At 42.0% G+C, this 26,870-nt stretch overlaps 1 protein-coding gene across 1 annotated transcript in view; it reads right to left on the reverse strand.

Annotated features, from left to right (window-relative positions):
- The window catches only part of LOC126259954 (uncharacterized), a 44,205-nt gene extending 18,025 nt beyond the window's left edge, over window positions 1-26,180 (reverse strand). Inside the window, exons 1-3 of the mRNA XM_049957064.1 lie at window positions 26,051-26,180; window positions 24,234-24,353; window positions 508-800 (exon numbers count right to left, since the gene is read on the reverse strand). Coding sequence (XP_049813021.1) covers window positions 508-800; window positions 24,234-24,353; window positions 26,051-26,086 — 449 coding nt within the window. The 5' untranslated portion in view covers window positions 26,087-26,180. The remainder of the gene's footprint in view (window positions 1-507; window positions 801-24,233; window positions 24,354-26,050) is intronic.
- Between the last annotated feature and the right edge of the window lie 690 nt (window positions 26,181-26,870).

The following is a 26,870-nucleotide window of genomic DNA, read 5'->3' on the forward strand; positions in this document are numbered from 1 at the left end:
ATTGCACTTCTCCGACTTTGGAAGCCTTTTCTGAAGGAATTAGTCTGGAGCGTAGCCTTGTAAGGAAATAACGTCAACGATAAGGAATTCGAATAAGAGGAGACTAATGGGTTTTGAAATGTGAGGCTAGAGAAGAGTGCCACAGATTCGATGGGTGCATCACGTAACTATAGAGGAAGCACTGAACTGAATTGAGATAACAAATGCAGTATATAACCTGCCTAAAAGAAGGGAACAGACGATTGAACACCCACTGAGGCATCTGTTAATCGCCAGTCTGGGGATAAAAACTTTAGTATGAGACCATATACAGTATGCCTTTAGCAGTTATGCGGAGACGAGAAGGCTTGCAGAGAAAAGAAGAGTACTCTGAAGATTTTTATAAAACCCATATTCGAACTAAAGACCACAAAAACGAATACAGAAGGTATTCCTCACAACGAAATGAGCCTTGCGAATTATTCTGGGATGGAGAAGTATTCTTGGAGCAGTAAAATATATGCTCACCTGCAGTCTGCTTGCAGAGGATTGTACGCTGTAGTTCCGGAGCACGTTTCGGGTTGAGAACCTGTGTTGACCTCAGTGCAGATGTGGTACGTCTGGCAGTCGTACGGGTCAGGGAAGGATCCGATGCCGTGGCACGTGAAGTCCTCGCCGGGCAGGGAAGAGTGGCACTCAGAGTCCGCTGACGCGACGCAGGCAGCCTGCTCTGCGCTGCACTTCTGATCCGCGCTGGAGTCGCACACTGCCACCACCGTGGCGTAGAAGCCGCCTGAACCATCGCCCAAGCACACCAGCACCTGCACAAGCAGAGCAACGTACTGTGAAGAGATGTGGAAAAATAAGACAATTAGAACTCCTATTTTTTTAGTTTTATACACACAAATTCCAACACCTGCACAATGAAACTGCTTTTAGAAGACAAAGGAAATACAGACGTTGGTTGCTAGTCGGCATTGATTTAAATCAATGGGGAAAGATGAAAATTTATGCCGGACAGGGATTCGAACACAGGTCTCCTAGTTAATACGTAGATGCGCTGACCACAGTGCCATTCAGACGCAGCTCTCATTTGAACCGCACTGGCTACCGTTAGCACGCCTCTCGTCAGGCCCGAAGTCTCAACTTATCCACACTCTACTAATGTAACACCCCTTGCACATTATTCTCATTACCTGCAGCATTTCGTGTCCATCCGCACCGATATCACACACACACACACACACACACATATATATATATATATATATATATATATATATATATATATATATATATATAGGGTCGTCCATTGATCGTGTCCGGGCCAAATATCTCACGAAATAAGTGTCAAACGAAGAAACTACAAAGAACAAAACTTGTCTAGCTTGAAGCAGGAAAGCAGATGGTGCTATGGCTGGCCCGCTAGATGGCGCTGCCATAGGTCAAACGAATATCAACTGCGTTTTTTGGAATCGGAACCCCCATTTTTATTACATATTCGTGTAGTACGCAAAGAAATATGAATGTTTCAGATGGACCACCTTTTTCGCTTTGTAACAGATGGCGCTGTAATAGCCACAAACATATGGCTCACAATTTTAGACGAACAGTTGGTAACAGGTAGGTTTTTTAAATTAAAATACAGAACGTAGGTATGTTTGAACATTTTATTTCGGTTGTTCCAATGTGATACGTGTACCTTTGTGAAGACATCATTTCTGAGAACACATTCTGTTACAGCGTGATTACCTGTAAATACCACATTAATGCAATAAATGCTCAAAATGATGTCCGACCTCAATGCATTTGGCAATACGTGTAACGACATTCCTCTCAACAGCGAGTAGTTCGCCTTCCGTAATGTTCGCACATGCATTGACAATGCGCTGGCGCATGTTGTCAGGCGTTATCGGTTGATCACGATAGCAAATATCCTTCAACTTTCCCCACAGAAAGAAATCCGAGGACGTCAGATCCGGTGAACGTGCTTCGACGACCAATTCAGCTGTCATGAAATATGCTATTCAATACCTCTTCAACCGTACTCGAGCTATGTGCCGGACATCCATCATGTTGGAAGTACATCGTCATTCTGTCATGCAGTGAAACATCTTGTAGTAACATCGGTAGAACATTACGTAGGAAATCAGCATAAATTGCGCCATTTAGATTGCCATCGATAAAATGGGGCCAATTATCCTTCCTCCCATAATGCCGCACCATATATTAACCCGCCAATGTCGCTGATGTTCCACTTGTAGTAGCCATTGTGGATTTTCCGTTGCCCAATAGTTCATATTATGCCGGTTTACGTTACCGCTGTTGGTGAATGACGCTTCGTCACTAAATAGAACGCGTGCAAAAAATCTGTCGTCGTCCCGTAATTTCTCTTGTGCCCAGTGGCAGAACTGTACACGACGTTCAAAATCGTCGCCATGCAACTGCTGGTGCATAGAAATATGGTACGCGTGCAATCGATGTTGATGTAGCATTCTCAACACCGACATTTTTGAGATTCCCGATTCTTGCTCAATTTGTCTGTTACTGATGTGCGGATTAGCGGCGACAGCAGCTAAAAAACCTTCTTGGGCATCATCATTTGTTGCAGGTCGTCGTTGAAGTTTCACATGTGGCTGATCACTTCCTGTTTTCTTAAATAACGTAACTATCCGGCGGACGGTCCGGACAAATGGTTCAAATGGCTCTGAGCACTATGGGACTTAACATCTGAGGACATCAGCCCCCTTGAACTTAGAACTACTTAAACCTGACTAACCTAAGGACATCACACACATCCATGCCCGAGGTAGGATTCGAACCAGCGACCGTAGCGGTCGCGCGGTTCCAGACTGTAGCGCCTAGAACCGCTCGGCCACTACGGCCGGCACGTTCCGGACACTTGGGTGATGTCGTCCAGGATACCGAGCAGCATACATAGCAAACGCCCGCTGGGCATTTTGATCACATTAGCCATACATCAACACGATATCGACCTTTTCCGCAATTGGTAAACTGTCCATTTTAACACGGGTAATGTATCACGAAGCAAATACCGTCCGCACTGGCGGAATGTTACGTGATACCACGTACTTATACGTTTGTGACTATTACAGCGCCATCTATCGCAATGCGAAAGAAGTGGTCCAACTAAAACATTCATATTTCTTTAGGAGTATATAGAGGGTTTATACAAGGGCGATGTACTTGAGGACAATATTATGGAAATGGAAGAGGATGTAGATGAAGATGAAATGGGAGATAAGATACTGCGTGAAGAGTTTGACAGAGCAATGAAAGACCTGAGTCGAAACAAGGCCCCGGGAGTAGACAACATTCCATTAGAACTACTGATGGCCTTGGGAGAGCCAGTCATGACAAAACTCTACCATCTGGTGAGCAAGATGTATGAGACAGGCGAAATACCCACAGACTTCAAGAAGAATATAATAATTCCAATCCCAAAGAAAGCAGGTGTTGACAGATGTGAAAATTACCGAACTATCAGTTTAATAAGTCACAGCTGCAAAATACTAACGCGAATTCTTTACAGACGAATGGAAAAACTGGTAGAAGCGGACCTCGGGGAAGATCAGTTTGGATTCCGTAGAAATACTGGAACACGTGAGGCAATACTGACCTTACGACTTATCTTAGAAGAAAGATTAAGGAAAGGCAAACCTACGTTTCTAGCATTTGTAGACTTAGAGAAAGCTTTTGACAATGTTGACTGGAATACTCTCTTTCAAATTCTGAAGGTGGCAGGGGTAAAATACAGGGAGCGAAAGGCTATTTACAATTTGTACAGAAACCAGATGGCAGTTATAAGAGTCGAGGGGCATGAAAGGGAAGCAGTGGTTGGGAAAGGAGTGAGACAGGGTTGTAGCCTCTCCCCGATGTTATTCAATCTGTATATTGAGCAAGCAGTAAAGGAAACAAAAGAAAAATTCGGAGTAGGTATTAAAATTCATGGAGAAGAAGTAAAAACTTTGAGGTTCGCCGATGACATTGTAATTCTGTCAGAGACAGCAAAGGACTTGGAAGAGCAGTTGAACGGAATGGACAGTGTCTTGAAAGGAGGATATAAGATGAACATCAACAAAAGCAAAACGAGGATAATGGAATGTAGTCAAATTAAACCGGGTGATGCTGAGGGGATTAGATTAGGAACTGAGACACTTAAAGTAGTAAAGGAGTTTTGCTATTTAGGGAGCAAAATAACTGATGATGGTAGAAGTAGAGAGGATATAAAATGTAGACTGGCAATGGCAAGGAAATCGTTTCTGAAGAAGAGAAATTTGTTAACATCGAGTATAGATTTAAGTGTCAGGAAGTCGTTTCTGAAAGTATTTGTATGGAGTGTAGCCATGTATGGAAGTGAAACATGGACGATAACCAGTTTGGACAAGAAGAGAATAGAAGCTTTCGAAATGTGGTGCTACAGAAGAATGCTGAAGATAAGGTGGGTAGATCACGTAACTAATGAGGAGGTATTGAATAGGATTGGGGAGAAGAGAAGTTTGTGGCACAACTTGACTAGAAGAAGGGATCGGTTGGTAGGACATGTTTTGAGGCATCAAGGGATCACAAATTTAGCATTGGAGGGCAGTGTGGAGGGTAAAAATCGTAGAGGGAGGCCAAGAGATCAATACACTAAGCAGATTCAGAAGGATGTAGGTTGCAGTAGGTACTGGGAGATGAAGAAGCTTGCACAGGATAGAGTAGCATGGAGAGCTGCATCAAACCAGTCTCAGGACTGAAGACCACAACAACAATAATACGTACTACACGAATATGTAATAAAAATGGGGTTTCGTATTTAAATAAACGCAGTTGATATCCGTTTGACCTATGGCAGCGCCATCTAGCGGGCCAACCATAGCGCCATCTGGTTTCCCCCTTCAAGTTAGACGAGTTTCGTTTTTTGCAGTTTTTTCGTTTGATGCTTATTTCATGAGATATTTAGCCCGGTCACTATCAATGGACCACCCTGTATATATGATCAAAAGTATCCCGACACCTGTCTGGAAATGACTTACAAGTTCGTGGCGCCCTCCATCGGTAATGCTGGAATTCAATATGGTGTTGGCCCACCCTAAGCCTTAGCTTCTACTCTCGCGGACATATACGTTCAATCTGGTGCTGGGAGGTTTCTTGGGGAATGGCGGCCCATTCTTCACGTAGTGCTGCCCTGAGAAGAGGTATCGATGTCACTCGGTGAGACCCGGCACGAAGTCGGCGTTCAAAAACATTCTTTAGGTATTCTATAGGATTCAGGTCAGGACTGTGTGCAGGCCAGTCCATTACAGGGATGGTATTGTCGTGTAAGCACTCCGCCAAAGACCGTGCATTATGAACAGGTGCTCGATCGTGATGACAGATGCAGTCGCCATCCTAGAATCGCTCTTCAACGGTTTGAAGCGAGAGGGTGGTTAAAAACATCAATGTAGGCCTGTGCTGTGATAGTGCCACGCAAAAGAACAAGGGGTGAAAGCCCACTCCATGAAAAACACCACCACACCATAACACCTCAGCCTTCCGAATTTTACTGTTGGCACTACACACGCTGGCAGATGACGTTTACAGGCCATTCGCCATACCAACACTTAGCCATCGGATCGCCACATTGTGTACCGTGGTTCGTCACTCAACGTTTTTCCAATGTCCAATGTTTACGCTTTTTACATCAAGCGAGGAGTCGTTTCGCATTCACTGGCGTGATGTGTGGCTTATGAGCAGCCTCTCGACCATGAAATCCACGTTTTCTCACCTACCGTCTAGCTGTCATAGTACTTGCTGTGGATCCTGATGCAGTCTGGAATTCCTGTGTGGTGGTCTGGATAGATGTCTGTCGATTACACATTATGACCCTCTTCAACTGTCGGCGGTCTTTCAGTCAACAGACGAGGTCGGCCTTCGCGCTTTTGTGCTGTACGTGTCCCTTCACGTTTCCACTTCACTATCACAGCGGAAACGGTGGACTTTTGGATGTTTAGGAGTGTGGAAATCTCGAGTACAGACGTATGACACATGTGACACTAAAACTACAAACTACACTGCTGGCCATTAAAATGACTACACCACGAAGATGACGTGCTACAGACGCGAAATTTAACCGACAGGAAGAAGATGCTGTGATATGCAAATGATAAGCTTTTCAGAGCATTCACACAAGGTTGGCGCCGGTGGCGACACCTACAAAGTGCTGACATGAGGAAAGTTTCCAACCAATTTCTCATACAGAAACAGCAGTTGACCGGCGTTGCAAGGTGAAACGTTGTTGTGATGCCTCGTGTAAGGAGGAGAAATGCGTACCATCACATTTCCGACTTTGATAAAGGTCGGATTGTAGCCTATCAAGATTGTGGTTTATCGTATTGCGACATTGCTGCTCGCATTGGTCGAGATCCAATGACTGTTAGCAGAATATGGAATCGATGGGTTCAGGAGGGTAATGCGGAACGCCGTGCTGGATCCCAAAGGCCTCGTATCACTAGCAATCGAGAAGACAGGCATCTTATCCACATGGCTGTAACGGATCGTGCAGCCACGTCTCGATCCCTGAGTCAACAGATGGCGACGTTTACAAGACAACAACCACCTGCACGAACAGTTCGACGACGTTTGCAGCAGCATGCACTATCAGCTTGGAGACCACGGCTGCGGTTACCATTGAAGCTGCATCATAGACAGGAGCGCCTGCGATGGTGTACTCAACGACGAACCTGGGTGCACGAATGGCAAAACGTCCTTTTTTCGGATGAATCCAGGTTCTGTTTACAGCATCATGATGGTCGCATCCGTGTTTTGCGACACGCGGTGAACGCACATTGGAAGCGTGTATTCGTCATCGCCATACTGGTGTGTCACCCGGCGTGATGGTATAGGGTGCTATTGGTTACACGTCCTGGTCACCTCTTGTTCGCATTGACGGCACTTTGAACAGTGGACGGCCCGCATCTCGTGGTCGCGCGGTAGCGTTCTCGCTTCCCACGCCCGGGTTCCCGGGTTCGATTCCCGGCGGGGTCAGGGATTTTCTCTGCCTCGTGATGGCTGGGTGTTGTGTGCTGTCCTTAGGTTAGTTAGATTTAAGTAGTTCTAAGTTCTAGGGGACTGATGACCATAGATGTTAAGTCCCATAGTGCTCAGAGCCATTTGAACCCATTTGAACAGTGGACGTTACATTTCAGACGTGCTACGACCCGTGGCTCTACCCTTCATTCGATCCCTGCGAAACACTACATTTCAACAGGATAATCCACGACCGCATGTTGCAGGTCCTGTACTGGCCTTTCTGGATACAGAAAACGTTCGACTGCTGCCCTGGCCAGCACGTTCTCCAGATCTCTCACCAATTGAAAACGTCTGGTCAATGGTGGCAGAGCAACTGGCCCGTGACAATATGCTAGACATTACTCTTGATGAACTGTGGTATCGTGTTGAAGCTGCATGGGCAGCTGTACCTGTACACGCCATCCAAGCTCTGTTTGACTCAGTGCCCAGACGTATCAAGGCCGTTATTCCGCCCAGAGGTGGTTGTTTTGGGTACTGATTTCTCAGGATCTATGCACCCAAACTGTGTGAAAATGTTATTCATATGTCAGTTCTAGTATAATATATTTATCCAATGAATACCCGTTTATCGTCTGCATTTCTGTATCTAAAGAGGCATGGTCCAACATTAATACAGGAGGCCCAAAAGGCAAAAGACTCGCATAAAATTAAAAATAAACTTTACGTGTGTGCCATGTCAATATCTGTACTTGGCTCAAACGTCAGAAGTGTGCTTCCTCAGTCCAGCCAACGTTCGGTGGGCCGCCGGCTCTCAGGTACACTTGTACGCACATCATCCGGTACCACTTCATTCTGCAAACGTGAATGTGTGGTGCGAGTTGACGAATTCATTTGTCGTAGGTGCAAATTTTTCTAAGAGATGAGTCCTGCGGGTCCTGTTACCCTTACCAGCACTGGTAAGCACTAGGAGAGTCTTTTGCGCACAAAAGTCATTCCAGCTCTTCAACAACGAATATGTTTGGGTAGGATCATTTTTATGCAGTCCGTCCCCCGTAGCTAAGTGGTCAGCGTGACAGAATCTCAATCCTAAGGGCTAGGGTTCGATTCCCGGCTGGCTCGAAGATTTTCTCCTCTCAGTTACTGGGTGTTGTTTTGTCCGAATCATCATCATTTTATTCCCATCGACGTGCAAGTCAACGAAGTGGTGTCAAATCAAAAGACTTGTACTCGGCGAACGCTCTGTCCGACAGGAGGCGCTAGTCACACGACATTTATTTATTTTTGTGGAAGATGACGCTCCTCTGCACGTTGCATAGCCAGTGAAGCGGCTGCTGCAGAGGCACTTCGCAAATCCTAGAATTATTAGCTGTCACTTCCCTACAGCCTGGCCGTCCATATCACCAGATCCTGTGACGTTTGGTTGCGGGGCTATCCGAAGAAATGTTCAGTGTTTCAATTAAAGGCAAGTTGGACTCTTGCACAACGCGTGATCCCCGAGAAACTGCGACCTGTTGTGAAACATGCTGGTTTTCGATTTCAACTTCTATCTGAAAACGGTGGATAGCATACTGAACATGTATTGTGCCAGTCACACGACAGTTAGAAACCGATGTGATTTGGTTTTTACGCGTTTTTTGGCCCCACGACAATAAAAAACCGATTTTTCTCATCATATAGGGTGGGATCTTTCCATGATGGATGGGCTTACCTAACTAACAGTGCCACAACTGTTGACTGCCGGACCTGTGCAGTCATCCATGCTGAGCAGTATGGATGAAGTACTGTGCAACTCAAACCATAGCCGTCGTATTGCGATTCATTTGTAATTTGTAGCTGACGTTAAGACGCTTACAGCGCCACCTACTGGTAAAATTTTATTTAAATCTTTTTTTGTGTTTGTGTGTCTCCCATGACATCAATGGCATGGTATTCAAATTTGACGTCATTCTGAGCGGAGGTTCTCTTTGTACAGCGTTTTGAAGCTGACGCTTAAATTACGGTCACCCTGAACGTGTGTATCACGACTTCCCAGCGAAACAATCATGTCATACTGAAAACTCAGCTTTTGGTTTCGACTACAGAACAAAAGTTTTGCTGGAAGTCCCTTACACATCCTCCACACAGTTCCATTTCCACATTTTAGGAGTCCTGAAGTGGCCATCGATGTCCTTCCGACAAAGAGGTGCCCGCCTGGATGGTTCCGTAGGCAACTGCAATGTTTTCCCATTGAAGGTTTTGGCCGTCTTGTCTCCAACTGGAATAAGTTTATTAACAGTTATGGTGGTTACTTTTGTAATAATAAACAGTTTACTTACTTTTATTCCGTCCGTCTCGTTTTCATTTGACTACCCCTTACAGAATGATGTTATCGTCTGTGGACGCAACTTTGACCACATACCGAATTTGTTTATGTATCGACGAGGACTGTGCAAGGGATCTAAAAGGAGAGGACGATCATTCGCAGCAGTGTAACACGATGTAAGAACAACTGATATATAAATACTCTGGCCAGCAGGCACCGGAGAAAGGTCACTGACGATTGAAGCGTATATTTCAGGTCGGAGGTGTCATGTGGTGCTTTGTAGGTGTTTTTTGTACCACGATGGGCCCACTTATTCAGATTACAATGAACAAAATCAGAATATTTATTTCAACATTCTCAGTGACAGAGTATTGGCCTTTCTTGCCTGCGATGAATAAGCTGTGGGCACTCCCACGTTCAAATACGGCAACGCCCGTGTTCAAAGGTCTGCATGCGTACGTTCCTCACCCGACGAACACTCAGGTTCCACCTCTGGGGGCCCGGGAAATCAGCAGATTTTAATCCCAGAGAACATGTTTGGGACTATTTGGTGCAAAACATGGAAAGCAGCAGTCAACTTCCCCGTGATCCGGTAGCTCTACGATATCCATTCATCAATGAGTGTCTTCATTTACATATGGCATATCTGACGAAACTTGTCGACTTTCTTTCTCGCCAAAATGAAACCATTATCAAGGCTAGAGCCAGTGCCGCAATGTTTCCTGCTGTGGCTTACTAATTACTTGTCTGCTTACTTATGCTGTACACATAGATAATTATACAGTGTTACAAGGTGAATTTCTAAGCAACAACTTGCGAGTTTTATGGAAAAGATGAACACAAAAACATTCGAATATTAACAAGGACAAGGGAAGGCAATAGGCAGTTACATCAGTGGACGCAGTACCATCAATTTTAATTTTGTCGTTTAGGCAACATGAAGTTGGTCTCTGACAATCCTCCAAAGCGACAGTGTCCGTTAACCGCTTTTTGTTATTTTGGCATGACAATAAACACACCAAAAGTCGATATTACATCATCATCAAAGCAAAGCCAGAAGAGCTTAAGATAATTATCATATCTATTTATTATACACCTAATATAAAATAGAGATAGAAACATATTATCCCTATCATCTGGTCTGACAAATTTTAATGTGTGTACACACGGACGCTTGATATCGGGACTGACAAATAGTAATGCCTGTAGAGGTCCTTAGTACGGGGTGGAACGAGAGTGCCTATAGGCACACCTGTGGCTATTAAGGGTATCGTTAGCCCGCGTGTGTCCATGTCGAGAAGGGTCAGAACTGGTTGTAACTTGTATGTTAGCAGCTGAGGACCCCTACAGATGGCACAGTTTGTTGGGTGCCATACGAAGTAAAACACATCAGGCGAATAAATAAGGTGTGCTGTACCCGATATCAGTCTGACTGTACAACTATTACGACTTATTGGACCCGAAATCAGGGAACTACATGAAGTCGATTGTTCACACGATCCAGTTTTATATAAGCATAGGTCTTCGGTGTATAAATGGAAATACACTGCAATAAAATTTAGATTGTTAGTTTCTGATTCGATGGTACAATATCATCTGCAGATTCCATTCCGTCTCCCCAAAACTTTGGGCGCATTCGTGTGAACTGATTTCAAGTGGGCGCGTCAGTTCTTGCTTGGCTTCCCTAAATCGCTTGAAGTGAATGTTGGGACATTTCCTTCAAAGACTAAGTTTCTTCACAATTCTCGTCTAGTCTGAGATTAGGCTCTAACCTCCAAACCCTTCACTATGATTATATGCTGCAAAAATAAAAAATGAGTTTCTTAGCAAACGTGATAGAGATATTTATCGATAACTACGTCGCAATCTTTTACAATGTACAATTATCATATATCTGTTCAAAGACTTTTATAGTGTATTTTTCACCACAATACAAAACAACAAGGAATTTTACGATGCAAGTTGTAGAAATGACTAAACCAGAAAGCTAATTATCCTGTCGCCCATTTTTATGGGCGTCGGGGAAGGTAGGGTTTCTGCATACAATTTTGTGATTCTTTTTTGCTTATTATATATTTTGCCCTCAGCAGTCCTCTCCAGACCTCTCCATTTGACGATTTACTGTTTAACTTATTCAGATCATCTGATGATGATCTCTACATAAGTCTAAAACGATAATGATACCACTTGAATAGTCTACGGTAGAAGTATATAATTTTTATATATACCTTTTCCCAGGGGCTGAGTGCCTAATATTATTATTTTGGAATTATCACTTTGTCCGTACATTATTGAAAATAATCCAATCCTACAGATGATCCCCAGTGTACTATGTGCGTAATATTAGACAGCAAACGACTGCTTAGGTTAGCAGGTGTTCTGTCCTTAAGGATCTACGACCAACAGGTAATTAGTTATGTAGTCGTTACCATTTTGGCCAAATTATGAACGATGCAAAAGAATTTATGTTCCCTTTTAATTAAAACCCAGGATGGTAACATTAAGAGTGTAATGAGAATCCCACTGTTAAACACAAAGGAAAGAGTGGATAGGTGGAAAGATTACATTGAAAGCATATAAGAGGGTGAGGAATTATCTGACGACGTGACAGAAACCGACAAGAAAAACATAGGGAAACCAGTATCAGAGTCGGAATTTAAAAGAGCTCGGGAAGGCTTGAGGCCGGCAGCTGTGACCGAGCAGTTCTAGGCCCTTCAGTCTGGAACCGCGCGACCGCTATGGTCACAGGTTCGAATCCTGCCTCGGGTATGGATGTGTGTGATGTCCTTAGGTTAATTAAGTTTAAGTAGTTCTAAGTTCTAGGGCCCCCCCATGAACCATGGACCTTGCCGTTGGTGGGGAGGCTTGCGTGCCTCAGCGATACAGATAGCCGTACCGTAGGTACAACCACAACGGAGGGGTATCTGTTGAGAGGCCAGACAAACGTGTGGTTCCTGAAGAGGGGCAGCAGCCTTTTCAGTAGTTGCAAGGGCAACAATCTGGATGATTGACTGATCTGGCCTTGTAACAATAACCAAAACGGCCTTGCTGTGCTGGTACTGCGGACGGCTGAAAGCAATGGGAAACTACGGCCGTAATTTTTCCCGAGGGCATGCAGCTCTACTGTATGATTAAATGATGATGGCGTCCTCTTGGGTAAAATATTCCGGAGGTAAAATAGTCCCCCATTCGGATCTCCGGGCGGGGACTACTCAAGAGGATGTCGTTATCAGGAGAAAGAAAACTGGCGTTCTACGGATCGGAGCGTGGAATGTCCGATCCCTTAATCGGGCAGGTAGGTTAGAAAATTTAAAAAGGGAAATGGGTAGATTAAAGTTAGATATAGTGGGAATTAGTGAAGTTCGGTGGCAGGAGGAACAAGACTTCTGGTCAGGTGACTACAGGGTTATCAACACAAAGTCAAATAGGGGTAATGCAGGAGTAGGCTTAATAATGAATAGGAAAATAGGAATGCGGGTAAGCTACTACAAACAGCATAGTGAACGCATTATTGTGGCCAAGATAGATACGAAGCCCACACCTACTACAGTAGTACAAGTTTATATGCCAACTAGCTCTGCAGATGACGAAGAAATTGAAGAAATGTATGATGAAATAAAAGAAATTATTCAGATAGTGAAGGGAGACGAAAATTTAATAGTCATGGGTGACTGGAATTCGAGTGTAGGAAAAGGGAGAGAAGGAAACGTAGTAGGTGAATATGGATTGGGGCTAAGAAATGAAAGAGGAAGCCGCATGGTAGAATTTTGCACAGAGCACAACTTAATCATAGCTAACACTTGGTTTAAGAATCATGATAGAGGGTTGTATACATGGAAGAACCCTGGAGATACTAAAAGGTATCAGATAGATTATATAATGGTAAGACAGAGATTTAGGAACCAGGTTTTGAATTGTAAGACATTTCCAGGGGCAGATGTGGACACTGACCACAATCTATTGGTTATGACCTGTAGATTAAAACTGAAGAAACTGCAAAAAGGTGGGAATTTAAGGAGATGGGACCTGAATAAACTGAAAGAACCAGAGGTTGTACAGAGTTTCAGGGAGAGCATGAGGGAACAATTGACAGGAATGGGGGAAAGAAATACAGTAGAAGAGGAATGGGTAGCTTTGAGGGATGAAGTAGTGAAGGCAGCAGAGGATCAAATAGGTAAAAAGACGAGGGCTAGTAGAAATCCTTGGGTAACAGAAGAAATATTGAATTTAATTGATGAAAGGAGAAAATATAAAAATGCAGTAAATGAAGCAGGCAAAAAGGAATACAAACGTCTCAAAAATGAGATCGACAGGAAGTGCAAAATGGCTAAGCAGGGATGGCTAGAGGACAAATGTAAGGATGTAGAGACTTTTCTCACTAGGGGTAAGATAGATACTGCCTACAGGAAAATTAAAGAGACCTTTGGAGATAAGAGAACCACTTGTATGAACATCAAGAGCTCAGATGGAAACCCAGTTCTAAGCAAAGAAGGGAAAGCAGAAAGGTGGAAGGAGTATATAGAGGATCTATACAAGGGCGATGTACTTGAGGGCAATATTATGGAAATGGAAGAGGATGTAGATGAAGATGAAATGGGAGATACGATACTGCGTAAAGAGTTTGACAGAGCACTGAAAGAACTGAGTCGAAACAAGGCCCCCGGAGTAGACAACATTCCATTGGAACTACTGACGGCCTTGGGAGAGCCAGTCCTGACAAAACTCTACCATCTAGTGAGCAAGATGTATGAAACAGGTGAAATACCCACAGACTTCAAGGAGAATATAATAATTCCAATCCGTAAGAAAGCAGGTGTTGACAGATGTGAAAATTACCGGACAATCAGTTTAATAAGCCACAGCTGCAAAATACTAACACGAATTCTTTACAGACGAATGGAAAAACTAGTAGAAGCCGGCCTCGGGGAAGATCAGTTTGGATTCCGTAGAAATACTGGAACACGTGAGGCAATACTGACCTTACGACTTATCTTAGAAGAAAGATTAAGGAAAGGCAAACCTACGTTTCTAGCATTTGTAGACTTAGAGAAAGCTTTTGACAATGTTGACTGGAATACTCTCTTTCAAATTCTGAAGGTGGCAGGGGTAAAATACAGGGAGCGAAAGGCTATTTACAATTTGTACAGAAACCAGATGGCAGTTATAATAGTCGAGGGACATCAAAGGGAAGCAGTGGTTGGGAAGGGAGTAAGACAGGGTTGTAGCCTGTCCCCGATGTTATTCAATCTGTATATTGAGCAAGCAGTAAAGGAAACAAAAGAAAAATTCGGAGTAGGTATTAAAATCCATGGAGAAGAAATAAAAACTTTCAGGTTCGCCGATGACATTGTAATTCTGTCAGAGACAGCAAAGGACTTGGAAGAGCAGTTGAACGGAATGGATGGTGTCTTGAAGGGAGGATATAAGATGAACATCAACAAAAGCAAAACGAGGATACTGGAATGTAGTCGAATTAAGTCGGGTGATGTTGAGGGTATTAGATTAGGAAATGAGACACTTAAAGTAGTAAAGGAGTTTTGCTATTTGGGGAGCAAAATAACTGTTGATGGTCGAAGTAGAGAGGATATAAAATGTAGAATGGCAATGGCAAGGAAAGCGTTTCTGAAGAAGAGAAATTTGTTAACATCGAGTATAGATTTAAGTGTCAGGAAGTCATTTCTGAAAGTATTTGTATGGTGTGTAGCCATGTATGGAAGTGAAACATGGACGGTAAATAGTTTGGACAAGAAGAGAATAGAAGCTTTCGAAATGTGGTACTACAGAAGAATGCTGAAGATTAGATGGGTAGATCACATAACTAATGAGGAAGTATTGAATAGGATTGGGGAGAAGAGAAGTTTGTGGCAAAACTTGACCAGAAGAAGGGATCGGTTGGTATGACATGTTCTGAGGCATCAAGGGATCACCAATTTAGTATTGGAGGGCATCGTGGAGGGTAAAAATCGTAGGGGGTGACCAAGAGATGAATACACTAAGCAGATTCAGAAGGATGTAGGTTGCAGTAGGTACTGGGAGATGAAGAAGCTTGCACAGTGAAAGGTGGCTACACTGAGACACAGCGCCAGAGATCGCGCTAGAGAGTATTGTTCCGCCGCCTCCACTGGCAGTGATTATTGAGATGTCGTAGTGGGCAGTGCTTGGGGAGAGCTCGTGGTAGTCAGTGCTTGTTAAGAACTCGTAGCAGAGAGTGTTTGTTGAGATGTGCTAGTAGGGAGTGCTTGCTGAGATGTGATACTGAAAAGTTCTTGTTGAGATGTGGTAATAGCGAGTCGGTGTGGAGATATATTGTAATGATTAGAGTGATTTTGGTCAATATATGAAGGTAACGAAACTTGATTTATTTTTCATTATTTAATGTCGTAAATAATGCTTCATTACAGGTTCAGTCAACAAAGCATCTGGCTTGTGTTCTGGGATTAGAGTGTAATTCTGGTTCTCTTGAGTAATTATGGTATCTTTATTTTCTTTAATTAATTCAGTATAAATGATATTTAAAATTTCTTGTGTTATTGAAGAAGAACCGTGCCAGATGCGTACGTTGAGTCATACTTCCACACACAGAACAGTTATACTTGTGCTTTGGTTTCGTAGGTTTTATAGTTGCTGGGGACTTAATTAATTAATTGTGTTAATGAAAATTTCCATTTCATTCTTTGTTATTGTTCTATGCAGTCAGATAGCGTAATAATACTAGTCAGGGCCAACCGTTACGAGACTTCGTAATCGGACATACAGACACTAAATCAAAAAATTAAAAATTATTTCCATTTATTTTAATTAAGCCCCCATGCACGTTGTAAATTTAACTCTGAAAATTTTTGTACTATCACGCGATCTCTTTCTTCCTGTTCTCTATCTTGTTCCCTTTGTCTAATCTCTACTGCAATTAATCTATTATTGTGAGAATTCAAAATTGGTTGTACTTCTTCTCTGATTTCTTTCTTTAATTCATCTTTCATATTTTTGAAACATGTCCCTATTCGTGAGTCTAACCGTGTTTCCATTGTTTCCATCTCTGTTTCTAAACGTGTTGCCACTGTTTTTAATTCGGATCCTAACCGTGTTTCCATTGTCCCCATCTGTGTTTTTAATTCAGATCTAAACTGTGTTTCCATTGTTCCCATATCAGTTTTTAATTCAGATCCCAAAGTTCCCATCTCGGTTTTGATTGATCCTATTTGTGAGTCTAACCGTGTTTCCAATGTTCCCATTCGTGATCCTAGTGAGTCTAACCGTGTTTCCATTGTTCCCCTTTGTAAGTCTAACCGTGTTGTCACTGTTTTTAATTCAGATCCCAAATTTAATATTGCACCCATCAACTGCTCCATAATAGCCGGTTCGAAATTCTTTTCGCCCCTAACATTTCCCGCGAAACCAACTTCTTTCGTCATGGCTGTAAAGCTATCTGTGTTCGATACTATTTCAGAATCTTCTATCGTTATTCTCGTATTCTGTGAATTTTCTGATTGAGAAAAATTTTGAATTGGTTCCGGACTATTTTCCCGACTTATTAAATTGTTTTCCACTTCATTATTCATGATACTGTTTTCCTCTGTTGGCGAGTTCGCCATGTTAACAATTTCGTCATTCTCACTATCCACCATTTTTGCCTTTTTCATCGATCGTGTAATCATTTACAAAACATACAAAACTCGTCACTATATGAAAATTACACACAATGACACTTTATCTCCAACAATACCATTCACACCAAATGTTTCCCTCAAACACGATTAATCGAACAATTGAAATAATTGCACTAATTGTCAAACCCGTAGACAAGACAACAGAAATGATATTTTGCAAAAAAAATACCATTAGAAGAATGACAATTACCAAATCTACACATGCAAAATAGACTACAATTACTAAACTACAAATTACTACAACAATACTACTGTCTACACAATCAGAAGAATTCCAAGGGACGATCCGAAGCAGCGGTCGCCACGTGCATGGGGGCTTAATTAAAATAAATGGAAATAATTTTTAATTTTTTGATTTAGTGTCTGTATGTCCGATTACGAAGTCTCGTAACGGTTGGCCCTGACTAGTATTATTACGCTATCTGACTGCATAGAACAATAACAAAGAATGAAATGGAAATTTTCATTAACACAATTAATTAATTAAGTCCCCAGCAACTATAAAACCTACGAAACCAAAGCACAAGTATAACTGTTCTGTGTGTGGAAGTATGACTCAACGTACGCATCTGGCACGGTTCTTCTTCAATAACACAAGAAATTTTAAATATCATTTATACTGAATTAATTAAAGAAAATAAAAATACCATAATTACTCAAGAGAACCAGAATTACACTCTAATCCCAGAACACAAGCCAGATGCTTTGTTGACTAAACCTGTAATGAAGCATTATTTACGACATTAAATAATGAAAAATAAATCAAGTTTCGTTACCTTCATATATTGACCAAAATCACTCTAATCATTACAATATATCTCCACACCGACTCGCTATTACCACATCTCAACAAGAACTTTTCAGTATCACATCTCAGCAAGCACTCCCTACTAGCACATCTCAACAAACACTCTCACGAGTTCTCCCAAAGCACTGCCCACTACGAGTTCTCAATAATCACTGCCAGTGGAGGCCAAAGCACTGACTACTACGAGTTCTCAATAATCACTGCCAGTGGAGGCGGCGGAACAATACTCTCTAGCGCGATCTCTGGCGCTGTGGCTCAGTGTAGCCACCTCAACAAACACTCCTCACTACGACATCTCAGCACTGACTACCACGAGCTCTCCCCAAAGCACTGCCCACTACGAGTTCTCAATAATCACTGCCAGTGGAGGCGGCGGAAAAATACTCTCTAGCGCGATCTCTGGCGCTGTGGCTCAGTGTAGCCACCTTTGGCTACACTGAGCCACAGCGCCAGAGATCGCGCTAGAGAGTATTGTTCCGCCGCCTCCACTGGCAGTGATTATTGAGATGTCGTAGTGGGCAGTGCTTGGGGAGAGCTCGTGGTAGTCAGTGCTTGTTAAGAACTCGTAGCAGAGAGTGTTTGTTGAGATGTGCTAGTAGGGAGTGCTTGCTGAGATGCTTCTACTGAAAAGATGTCACCTGTTGATGTCTGCACCTGCTCAACATTGCTGGGTGCCACTGATGGACTGCTTCTACTGAAATGGTGTTACTTGTTGCTGTCTGCACCTGCTCAACATTGCTGGGTGCCACTGATGGACTGCTTCTACTGAAATGATGTCACTTGTTGGTGTCGGCACCTACTCAACATTGCTGGTGCCACTAATGGAACTGCTTATACTGAAATGGTGTTACTTGTTGGTGTCTGCACCTATTTAACATTGCTGGGTGCCACTGATGGACTGCTTCTACTGAAAAGATGTCACCTGTTGCTGTGTGCACCTGCTCAACATTGCTGGTGCCACTAATGGAACTGCTTATACTGAAATGGTGTTACTTGTTGGTGTCTGCACCTGCTCAACATTGCTGGGTGCCACTGATGGACTGCTTCTACTGAAAAGATGTCACCTGTTGATATCTGCACCTGTTCAACATTGCTGGTGCCACTAATGGAACTGCTTATACTGAAATGGTGTTACTTGTTGGTGTCTGCACCTGCTCAACATTGCTGGGTGCCACTGATGAGACTGCTTCTAGTGAAGATGTCACTTGTTGGTATTTGCACCTGTTGACCATTGCTGGGTGCTACTGCTGGAACTGTCAACTGCTTATTCTTGAGCTATGGAAAGCGTTTATGTGAATATTTGTATAAACTGATTTTTTGTGTATTACTGTTTGTGAAAAGTTATGAGACTCTTACCTGCACATATTCGTCATTGCTGACGCTATTGATTGAAATGTTTAACCACATAATACTTGTGTAAACTGTTATGTAAAGTCACATGTATGAAAGAATTTGTATTGCTTACTGTATTTTATATATTAGGTTATCGAAAGGTCAGTGCAAAGCCAAAATTTTATCTAGTTATATGATATTTATGCATTAATATTATCTTTTATTTTTGTCTGTTTTTCTTTGACGAATTTGGTGGTATTTTCACCACCAATGCTGGCAAAAATACCATCAAATTCTAGCCCGTGGAGGAAGGGCATATGAAAGGTGGCTACACTGAGACACAGCGCCAGAGATCGCGCTAGAGAGTATTGTTCCGCCGCCTCCACTGGCAGTGATTATTGAGATGTCGTAGTGGGCAGTGCTTGGGGAGAGCTCGTGGTAGTCAGTGCTTGTTAAGAACTCGTAGCAGAGAGTGTTTGTTGAGATGTGCTAGTAGGGAGTGCTTGCTGAGATGTGATACTGAAAAGATCTTGTTGAGATGTGGTAATAGCGAGTCGGTGTGGAGATATATTGTAATGATTAGAGTGATTTTGGTCAATATATGAAGGTAACGAAACTTGATTTATTTTTCATTATTTAATGTCGTAAATAATGCTTCATTACAGGTTTAGTCAACAAAGCATCTGGCTTGTGTTCTGGGATTAGAGTGTAATTCTGGTTCTCTTGAGTAATTATGGTATTTTTATTTTCTTTAATTAATTCAGTATAAATGATATTTAAAATTTCTTGTGTTATTGAAGAAGAACCGTGCCAGATGCGTACGTTGAGTCATACTTCCACACACAGAACAGTTATACTTGTGCTTTGGTTTCGTAGGTTTTATAGTTGCTGGGGACTTAATTAATTAATTGTGTTAATGAAAATTTCCATTTCATTCTTTGTTATTGTTCTATGCAGTCAGATAGCGTAATAATACTAGTCAGGGCCAACCGTTACGAGACTTCGTAATCGGACATACAGACACTAAATCAAAAAATTAAAAATTATATCCATTTATTTTAATTAAGCCCCCATGCAACAGGATAGAGTAGCATGGAGAGCTGCATCAAACCAGTCTCAGGACTGAAGACCACAACAACAACAACAAGTTCTAGGGGACTGATGACCTCAGATGTTGAGTCCCATAGTGCTCAAAGCCATTTGAACGATTGTTTGAAGACTTGAGATCACGTAAAGCGGAGGGATAGAAAACATTACATCCGAATTTCTAATCATTGGGGAAAACGGCGAGCAGACAACTAGTCAAGCTGATCTGTAGATTCTATGAGACTGGCGACGTACCATCCGACTTTCGGTAAAATATTACGAACAGAACTAAGAAGACAGTTAGGGCACATAGTTGCGAAAACTACCGCACAAGCACGTTAACATCTCACGCATCCAAGTTGCTGACGAGAATAATAAGCAGAAGAATGGAAAATGTGTTGAGAATATGTTACATGACGATCAATTTAGCTTTAGGAAAGTTAAAGGCACCAGAGAGGCAGAGGTGAAGGTGCACTTGATAATGAAAGCAAGCTCGGAGTAAAATCAAGATACGCTCATAGCATTTGTCGATCTCTAAAATGCGTTTGACAATGTGAAATGTTGCAAAATATAGGAAATTCTGAGAAAATAAGAGTAACATACAGTGAAAGACCGGTGACATAGAATATGTACAAGAACCAAGAGGGAACAATGAGATTGGATGAAACAAGAACGAAATGCTCCGATTAAAAAGGGTCTAAGACAGAGATGCATTCTTTCGGTGCTAGTGTTGATCCTATATATCGAGGAAGCAATGACGGAGACAACAGAAAATTTCAAGAATGGGATTAAAATGCAAGATGAAAGGATATGATAAGATCCGTTGGAGACATTGTTCTCCTCAGTGAAAGTGAAGAAGTATTACAGGCTCTGTTTAACAAAACAAACAGTCTAATCACAGCGGAATTTGGATTGAGACTAAAGCGGAAAAAGACAAGGTAGTGCGACGTAGCGAGAAATGAGAATAGCGAGAAACTGAACATCACACTTGGTAGTCACTAGGTAGATGAAGTTAAGGAATTCTGCTATATTCGAAGCAAACAAAGACGGTCGAACCAAGGACGACATAAAAAGCAGACAGGTACCACAAATGATGATATTCTTAACCAGGAGGAGTCTACTGGTGTTAAACATAGGCCTTAATGTCAGGAAGATATTTCTCAGAATGTGTGTTTGGAGCACAACATTGTATGGTAGTGAATCATGGGCAGTGAGAAAAACGGAACGGAAGAGAATCGAAGCGTTTGAGATGTGGTGGTACAGAAGAATGTTGAAATTAGGTAGGCAGATGAGATAAGAAATGTAATGATTCTCCGCAGAATCGCGAAGAAAGGAACATATGGTAAACACTGATTAGAAGAAGGGACAGTATGATAGGACATGTGCTAGGGAAGCAGGGAATAACCTCCAAGGTACTAGAGGAAGCTGTAGCCACTGGCGCCAAATAGGGTTGTGTAATCTATCTAGTGTGCCAATACAATTACTTTTACGTTCATAAGTTCTCAATTCCTTTTTTATTCGTTAGTCTTCTGGTTTCATTGTAAATATTTACACAATTTACCCGATGTGTCTATATACATTTGTCGATAGCAGTGCAACTGATCACCGTAACTCTTGTTATAAATTCCATGAAGGAGAATTAGATTATATGAAATGACGATGGACTTGAGTATAACTGTATAATAGATTTGCCATGAACATTTAAAATAAAATGCCCTCTTAACGTTACAGTAGGTACGTATGTCATTCCGTTTAGAAGTGAGAAACTTTAATAAGGCATATAATTATTTATAATTAACAACGGATCTCACTGTATCGAGACTATTTCAGTGAGCTTCACGTCAATTACTTCTGTAGCACAAGCTTCAAAATGCTAATCGCTACATCGGAGGGTGTATTTGGTATAAATGGTAACTCCAGCTTCCACTTCGCGTTTCAGAGTAGTCGTGGTCCCTTGATAACTATAAATTCTAACGTAAATTTCTTTCTGAATGTGGGCAAAACGAAACGAAATAAAACTGCACAACCATGCTTGATAAATGGGGAAACGCATTGCAGCCATATTTCCACACACCGCTACTAAGAGCCACGCTATTAGTGCATGCAGGGTAGGCTCAGTTCGACAGCTGTAATCAACGCACAAATGCTTATCTTGCAGAACATAGCAACAGCTTGCTAGTCTACTAACTAGCGTATAAATGGGTTATGTCATTACATCTACTAACTTGAATAATAAAAATGGCCAGAAGCAATAGTGTCGTCGCATAAACAACTGAGGTGGCCACACGTAACTGGTGGAGCACACACTGCAGCAGACCACAGGCAACTGGGCCAGTCACCACATTAAAGCAGAGGGATAGACTCGCCCTGCCCTGAGGTCGACAATTTGACTCTGCACAAGGGCCATTTCGCGTGAGTCTTACCCATCGCCATACCTGAACCGTGCTGCGGCTCGCGCTGGTGCTGTTGCTAGGTTGGTATCGTTTAGTTGGTATAGTTATGGATGTCGTCTTCTTCTTCTTGTGTTCATTGGCGCCACTCCGTTTGCAAGCATTGTCTGTCTGCTAGTGGCAGCAACGGTGGTTATCGGTATCCAGTAACGGTGGTACTATCTATGGGGCACCGTTGTGGTGTTTCCGTGCCGTGTGAGTTGGCAGTTCGGTTGGGGACGGACGAGCAGCCAGGTCCGAGGAGAACGTGAACACGCCGGGACCACTGGCGGCATGCATGCACAGCCAGATGGAAGGGCTGTAGTCGTGAGGGGTACAACCTCGCTGTCAACCGAAAGCAGGAAGTTTAAGTTGAGTGGACCTTAATTGAAGTAGTGGAACCTCGACCATTGTGAGATCTCACCATTTGCTTGTGTGTTGCTGCTCCCAGTGTCGCCGAAATGAAGAGCAGTAAGTGGAGCGTTTGGGGAAGGCGAACTTAGTTAGCCCTCCTCCACTTCTTATTATTAATCGTCACATTCTATATTTTATTATTTGTGAGGTTTGACCAGTGGTATTTTTTCTGTCTAGTGGCCACTAACGCCCCAGTTACCTGCCCTGGAGCTTAGTGCATATTACGGCAGTGTACGTTTCCTCGCCTTGCCACTGCTGTAAGAATGTAGGTCGGCAGCTTCCTTGATTTGTAGGCCAGGTGGTGTGTTTTATTTTTTCTTCCTACTGTGGTAGTAGTGGTTCCTTTCTGCTTCCGGATGCTCTACACACCGGAGTCTGAAGACATAGTGCTGACTGCCGGTTCCGGTTTGGGTGTGTTATTCCATCGTTTGATTGGTGATCGGACGTTAGGTAGATTTGGCAAATGATTACTAGTCATGCGTTTAAACTGACACTTCTCTGAATTACCGTCTCGTGAAGTGAATGCAACTCTTGGCTTCCTGTCTTATCGCTTGCGAAATTTGGGGGACTTTTCCTGGTTGATCCTTGGAGCAACGTCTGCGCACCCCCTCCCCCCTCCTTGGTTTGATTAGATTTCATGATTTTTTTAAATTAATAAATTTAATTTCAAGTTCGAAGATAGTTAAGTGGTTCTTAAGGGATTGCTAGTAAGACCTTCAGCCGTGAAAAATTTTTAAATTATTACTATTCGGGCCTTCAACGGAAAAATAGTTGAATTTGTTGGTATTAAGCTTTCAGCCGTGAGTGTTACTTGTCTTAAAATTTCAGTTAGACAACTGCATTCTAGCAGTGAGACTTTGATGATTGTTCTTTTAAAAATATTTTAATAACTGTAATTGCAGGTTGAAGTAGTTTAACTGGTTCTTAAGATTGCTATTCAGGCCTTCAACCAAGAAACAGTTTTAAATTATCACTATTGGGGCCTTCAGCAGAGAAATAGTTTTGAATTCGTTGTTATTAAGGCCTTCAGCCGTGAACACTTCTTGATTTATTGTCACCTTTGTTGTTGTTTCCAAATAAAGTGTACGTGACTGAAAAATAAACTAACCAACAGCGATTGATTACGGCCCCGTCCACAATAGTAACCCAATCCTGCCTCCCTTGGTACCAGGTCTCAACACCATCGGAAACAGCAAACTCACCTGTGAACAGTCGTCACTGCAGATAATCTCACTAGCCGCTGTGCAGATTCCCCGTTGATCGTGTTTGAGCCACCACGACACCTTGCCGAGAACCGAGCTGGCGTGGGTGGCACACAGCAGCTGCAACAGAGAATGGTATGTTTCATAACAGCCCGCAGCAATGTCAGTGTGATTCATGGTTCGTCACTGATATGATACTCAATGTGTTGTTCCCGTAAATTGTTACTACCATTAATTAGGATAAAAATGTAACCTATCTTGTATATGGGCTACTCTTCATGCTGTATTAGACGAGAATAAATACGTTCTTATTTTTGACACACTGAAGTTTCTTTGCGATGCAAACAGAAAATACTGAATACTTTGAAACAACGTAGTAGGCAGATATAATTATTGATCGTATTCCCGAGTTTGAATGTAAATTTTCAGATCGACAAATCCAAGACCTTTATCAACATAATAGTTATATTTTTATAATTTTTCCGGTTGTTGTCTCGTCTAGAAGAGCTTCTCCTTATGTTTTTAGGTTGTTTTAGTTCCTTTCACCAACGAGTAAAATGTGGAACTTTTTATTATTATCCTGACGCTCTGTTAGATTTTCAGTGGCCCCGGTATATGTTGCCAACATAACATTCATGTCACATGATTATGCTGACAGATGGATATTTAATTTGTGCGGCACACGTCGTGACCTGTGCGTCGTAATTCCGACATTACTCGGAACTCAATTATTAGTTAATGTATTCTTAATTTACAGTGAAAGCCAATATTCATTATGGTTCACTGAATCAGAATAGAAAAGGGACTTTCACTTTGTGGCAGTTGGACAGGAAAGTGAACCAAATTTATAAGATATTGCCTGAATAAGGTTAAGATCAAAATGGTAGTTCTAGACACACAAACAAATAATACTTATAATCGTTTCACCAACATGGAATGGAACAACATTGTTATGCATACCAAACAATAGCATCTGATATGTGGAATATGACATTGGGCTAATATTTTGTGTAATCAAGGTGTTATGAAAGAAATGAATGATTTAGTATTGATGTTTTCATTAATTTGTATTAATTGAAATACTATCTTGTGTGAGGTAATTCGTTTCCTGCTCCAACTGAGTTATTTCAACAGGCTCTTTCTTTAAAAGTATCTAAAACCAAATGATGCAATTCTTCATACTTTATGGTGGAACTGGATCAACAAGACTATCTTCCCATAAATGTATTATCTCACTCCTAATAAATATTAGTTCTACCTGTCAATAAATGTGTTATCAGCAATATATACAACAATTGTTGCTGTGAAAAGCAACAGGAAGTTTTAAGCAATCTTATATTGTAATCATGTTACATTCGAACTAGCTATTCGTATGTGAGAAATTATGTTACAGAACCAAAGAAGTTTTCCACACAAGCAATCCATGAGACAACGACAGAGTACTTACATCCCTTCCTAAACGTTGATAGTGGTGTCTGTATGAGAACTGTATCACAAGATTCACATTTCTAATGAAGAAACGGTCTTGTTTAGTGCTTAATGTAGCAGATTATACAGTAACTAAATTATTATTACAGACATCTATGACGCTAACTGCTGCAGGCCCATCTTACCATTTCATCACATTTTCCTCTATAACAGTTTAGATGATTCTTATCACGGTTATCTGATAATTTCTGGAACCGTTCCTTCCCTTCTGTTAGCGTAACTCTGAAACTGTTGTAAATCTAATAGCCCAGTTGTTAACAGAGCTTGCAACGTGACGAGAAATATGAACAATCATATTTGTCTAATAGAGTCAGATCAATCTCACTTACCAGAAAGGCAATCTTTACACCTGTTGATAGCTCCATGTCAGTCTGAATTTTTTTGAATGTATTGGACCAGCTCTTTAAATACTTCGCTCTAAGCTTGGTTTATCAAGAGACTTATGAGATAGTGTTCATATCAGAAAACTCCTTGCACAACACTTTATATTTTTGACGACTGTTATCGAAGCAATTAATGCAGTATGAGGAATGATTTACGAATGTCTTCGTACTTTCATAAACGGAATTTGATTGTATGGAACTGGTGCATCTAGAGTAGCAATATACACATATTAAGTACACGGGACACTGCAGTTATATTCAAGGTTTTGTGGGTTTCAAGTGGGACTCCTGCACAACAGTCTCCGGAATGTTACCCATTTCGCTGAGAATGTATGTGGGAGTATCATTACTACCATTATTTCAGTCATTCATTACACTGCCTGCTTTACGTTGTTTACCAAACGACACTTACTTCCCTTTCCGTGCAGTATGATTTTTGTCTTCAATATAAAGTACGCTACATTTCCTCCGTATCTATATTCAAATGGTTCAAATGGCTCTGAGCACTATGGGACTCAACTGCTGAGGTCATTAGTCCCCTAGAACTTAGAACTAGTTAAACCTAACGAACCTAAGGACATCACAAACATCCATGCCCGAGGCAGGATTCGAACCTGCGACCGTAGCGGTCTCGCGGTTCCAGACTGCAGCGCCTTTAACCGCACGGCCACTTCGGTCGGCTATCTATATTCGGTAGTTGATAACATGAGACGTGGTGAATGCTCTCAGCCTAATACTCCTGTATCGCTCCATATCTCAAATCAGA

This window comes from Schistocerca nitens, chromosome 5 (genome assembly GCF_023898315.1).
Source record: "Schistocerca nitens isolate TAMUIC-IGC-003100 chromosome 5, iqSchNite1.1, whole genome shotgun sequence".
NCBI lineage: Eukaryota > Metazoa > Arthropoda > Insecta > Orthoptera > Acrididae > Schistocerca > Schistocerca nitens.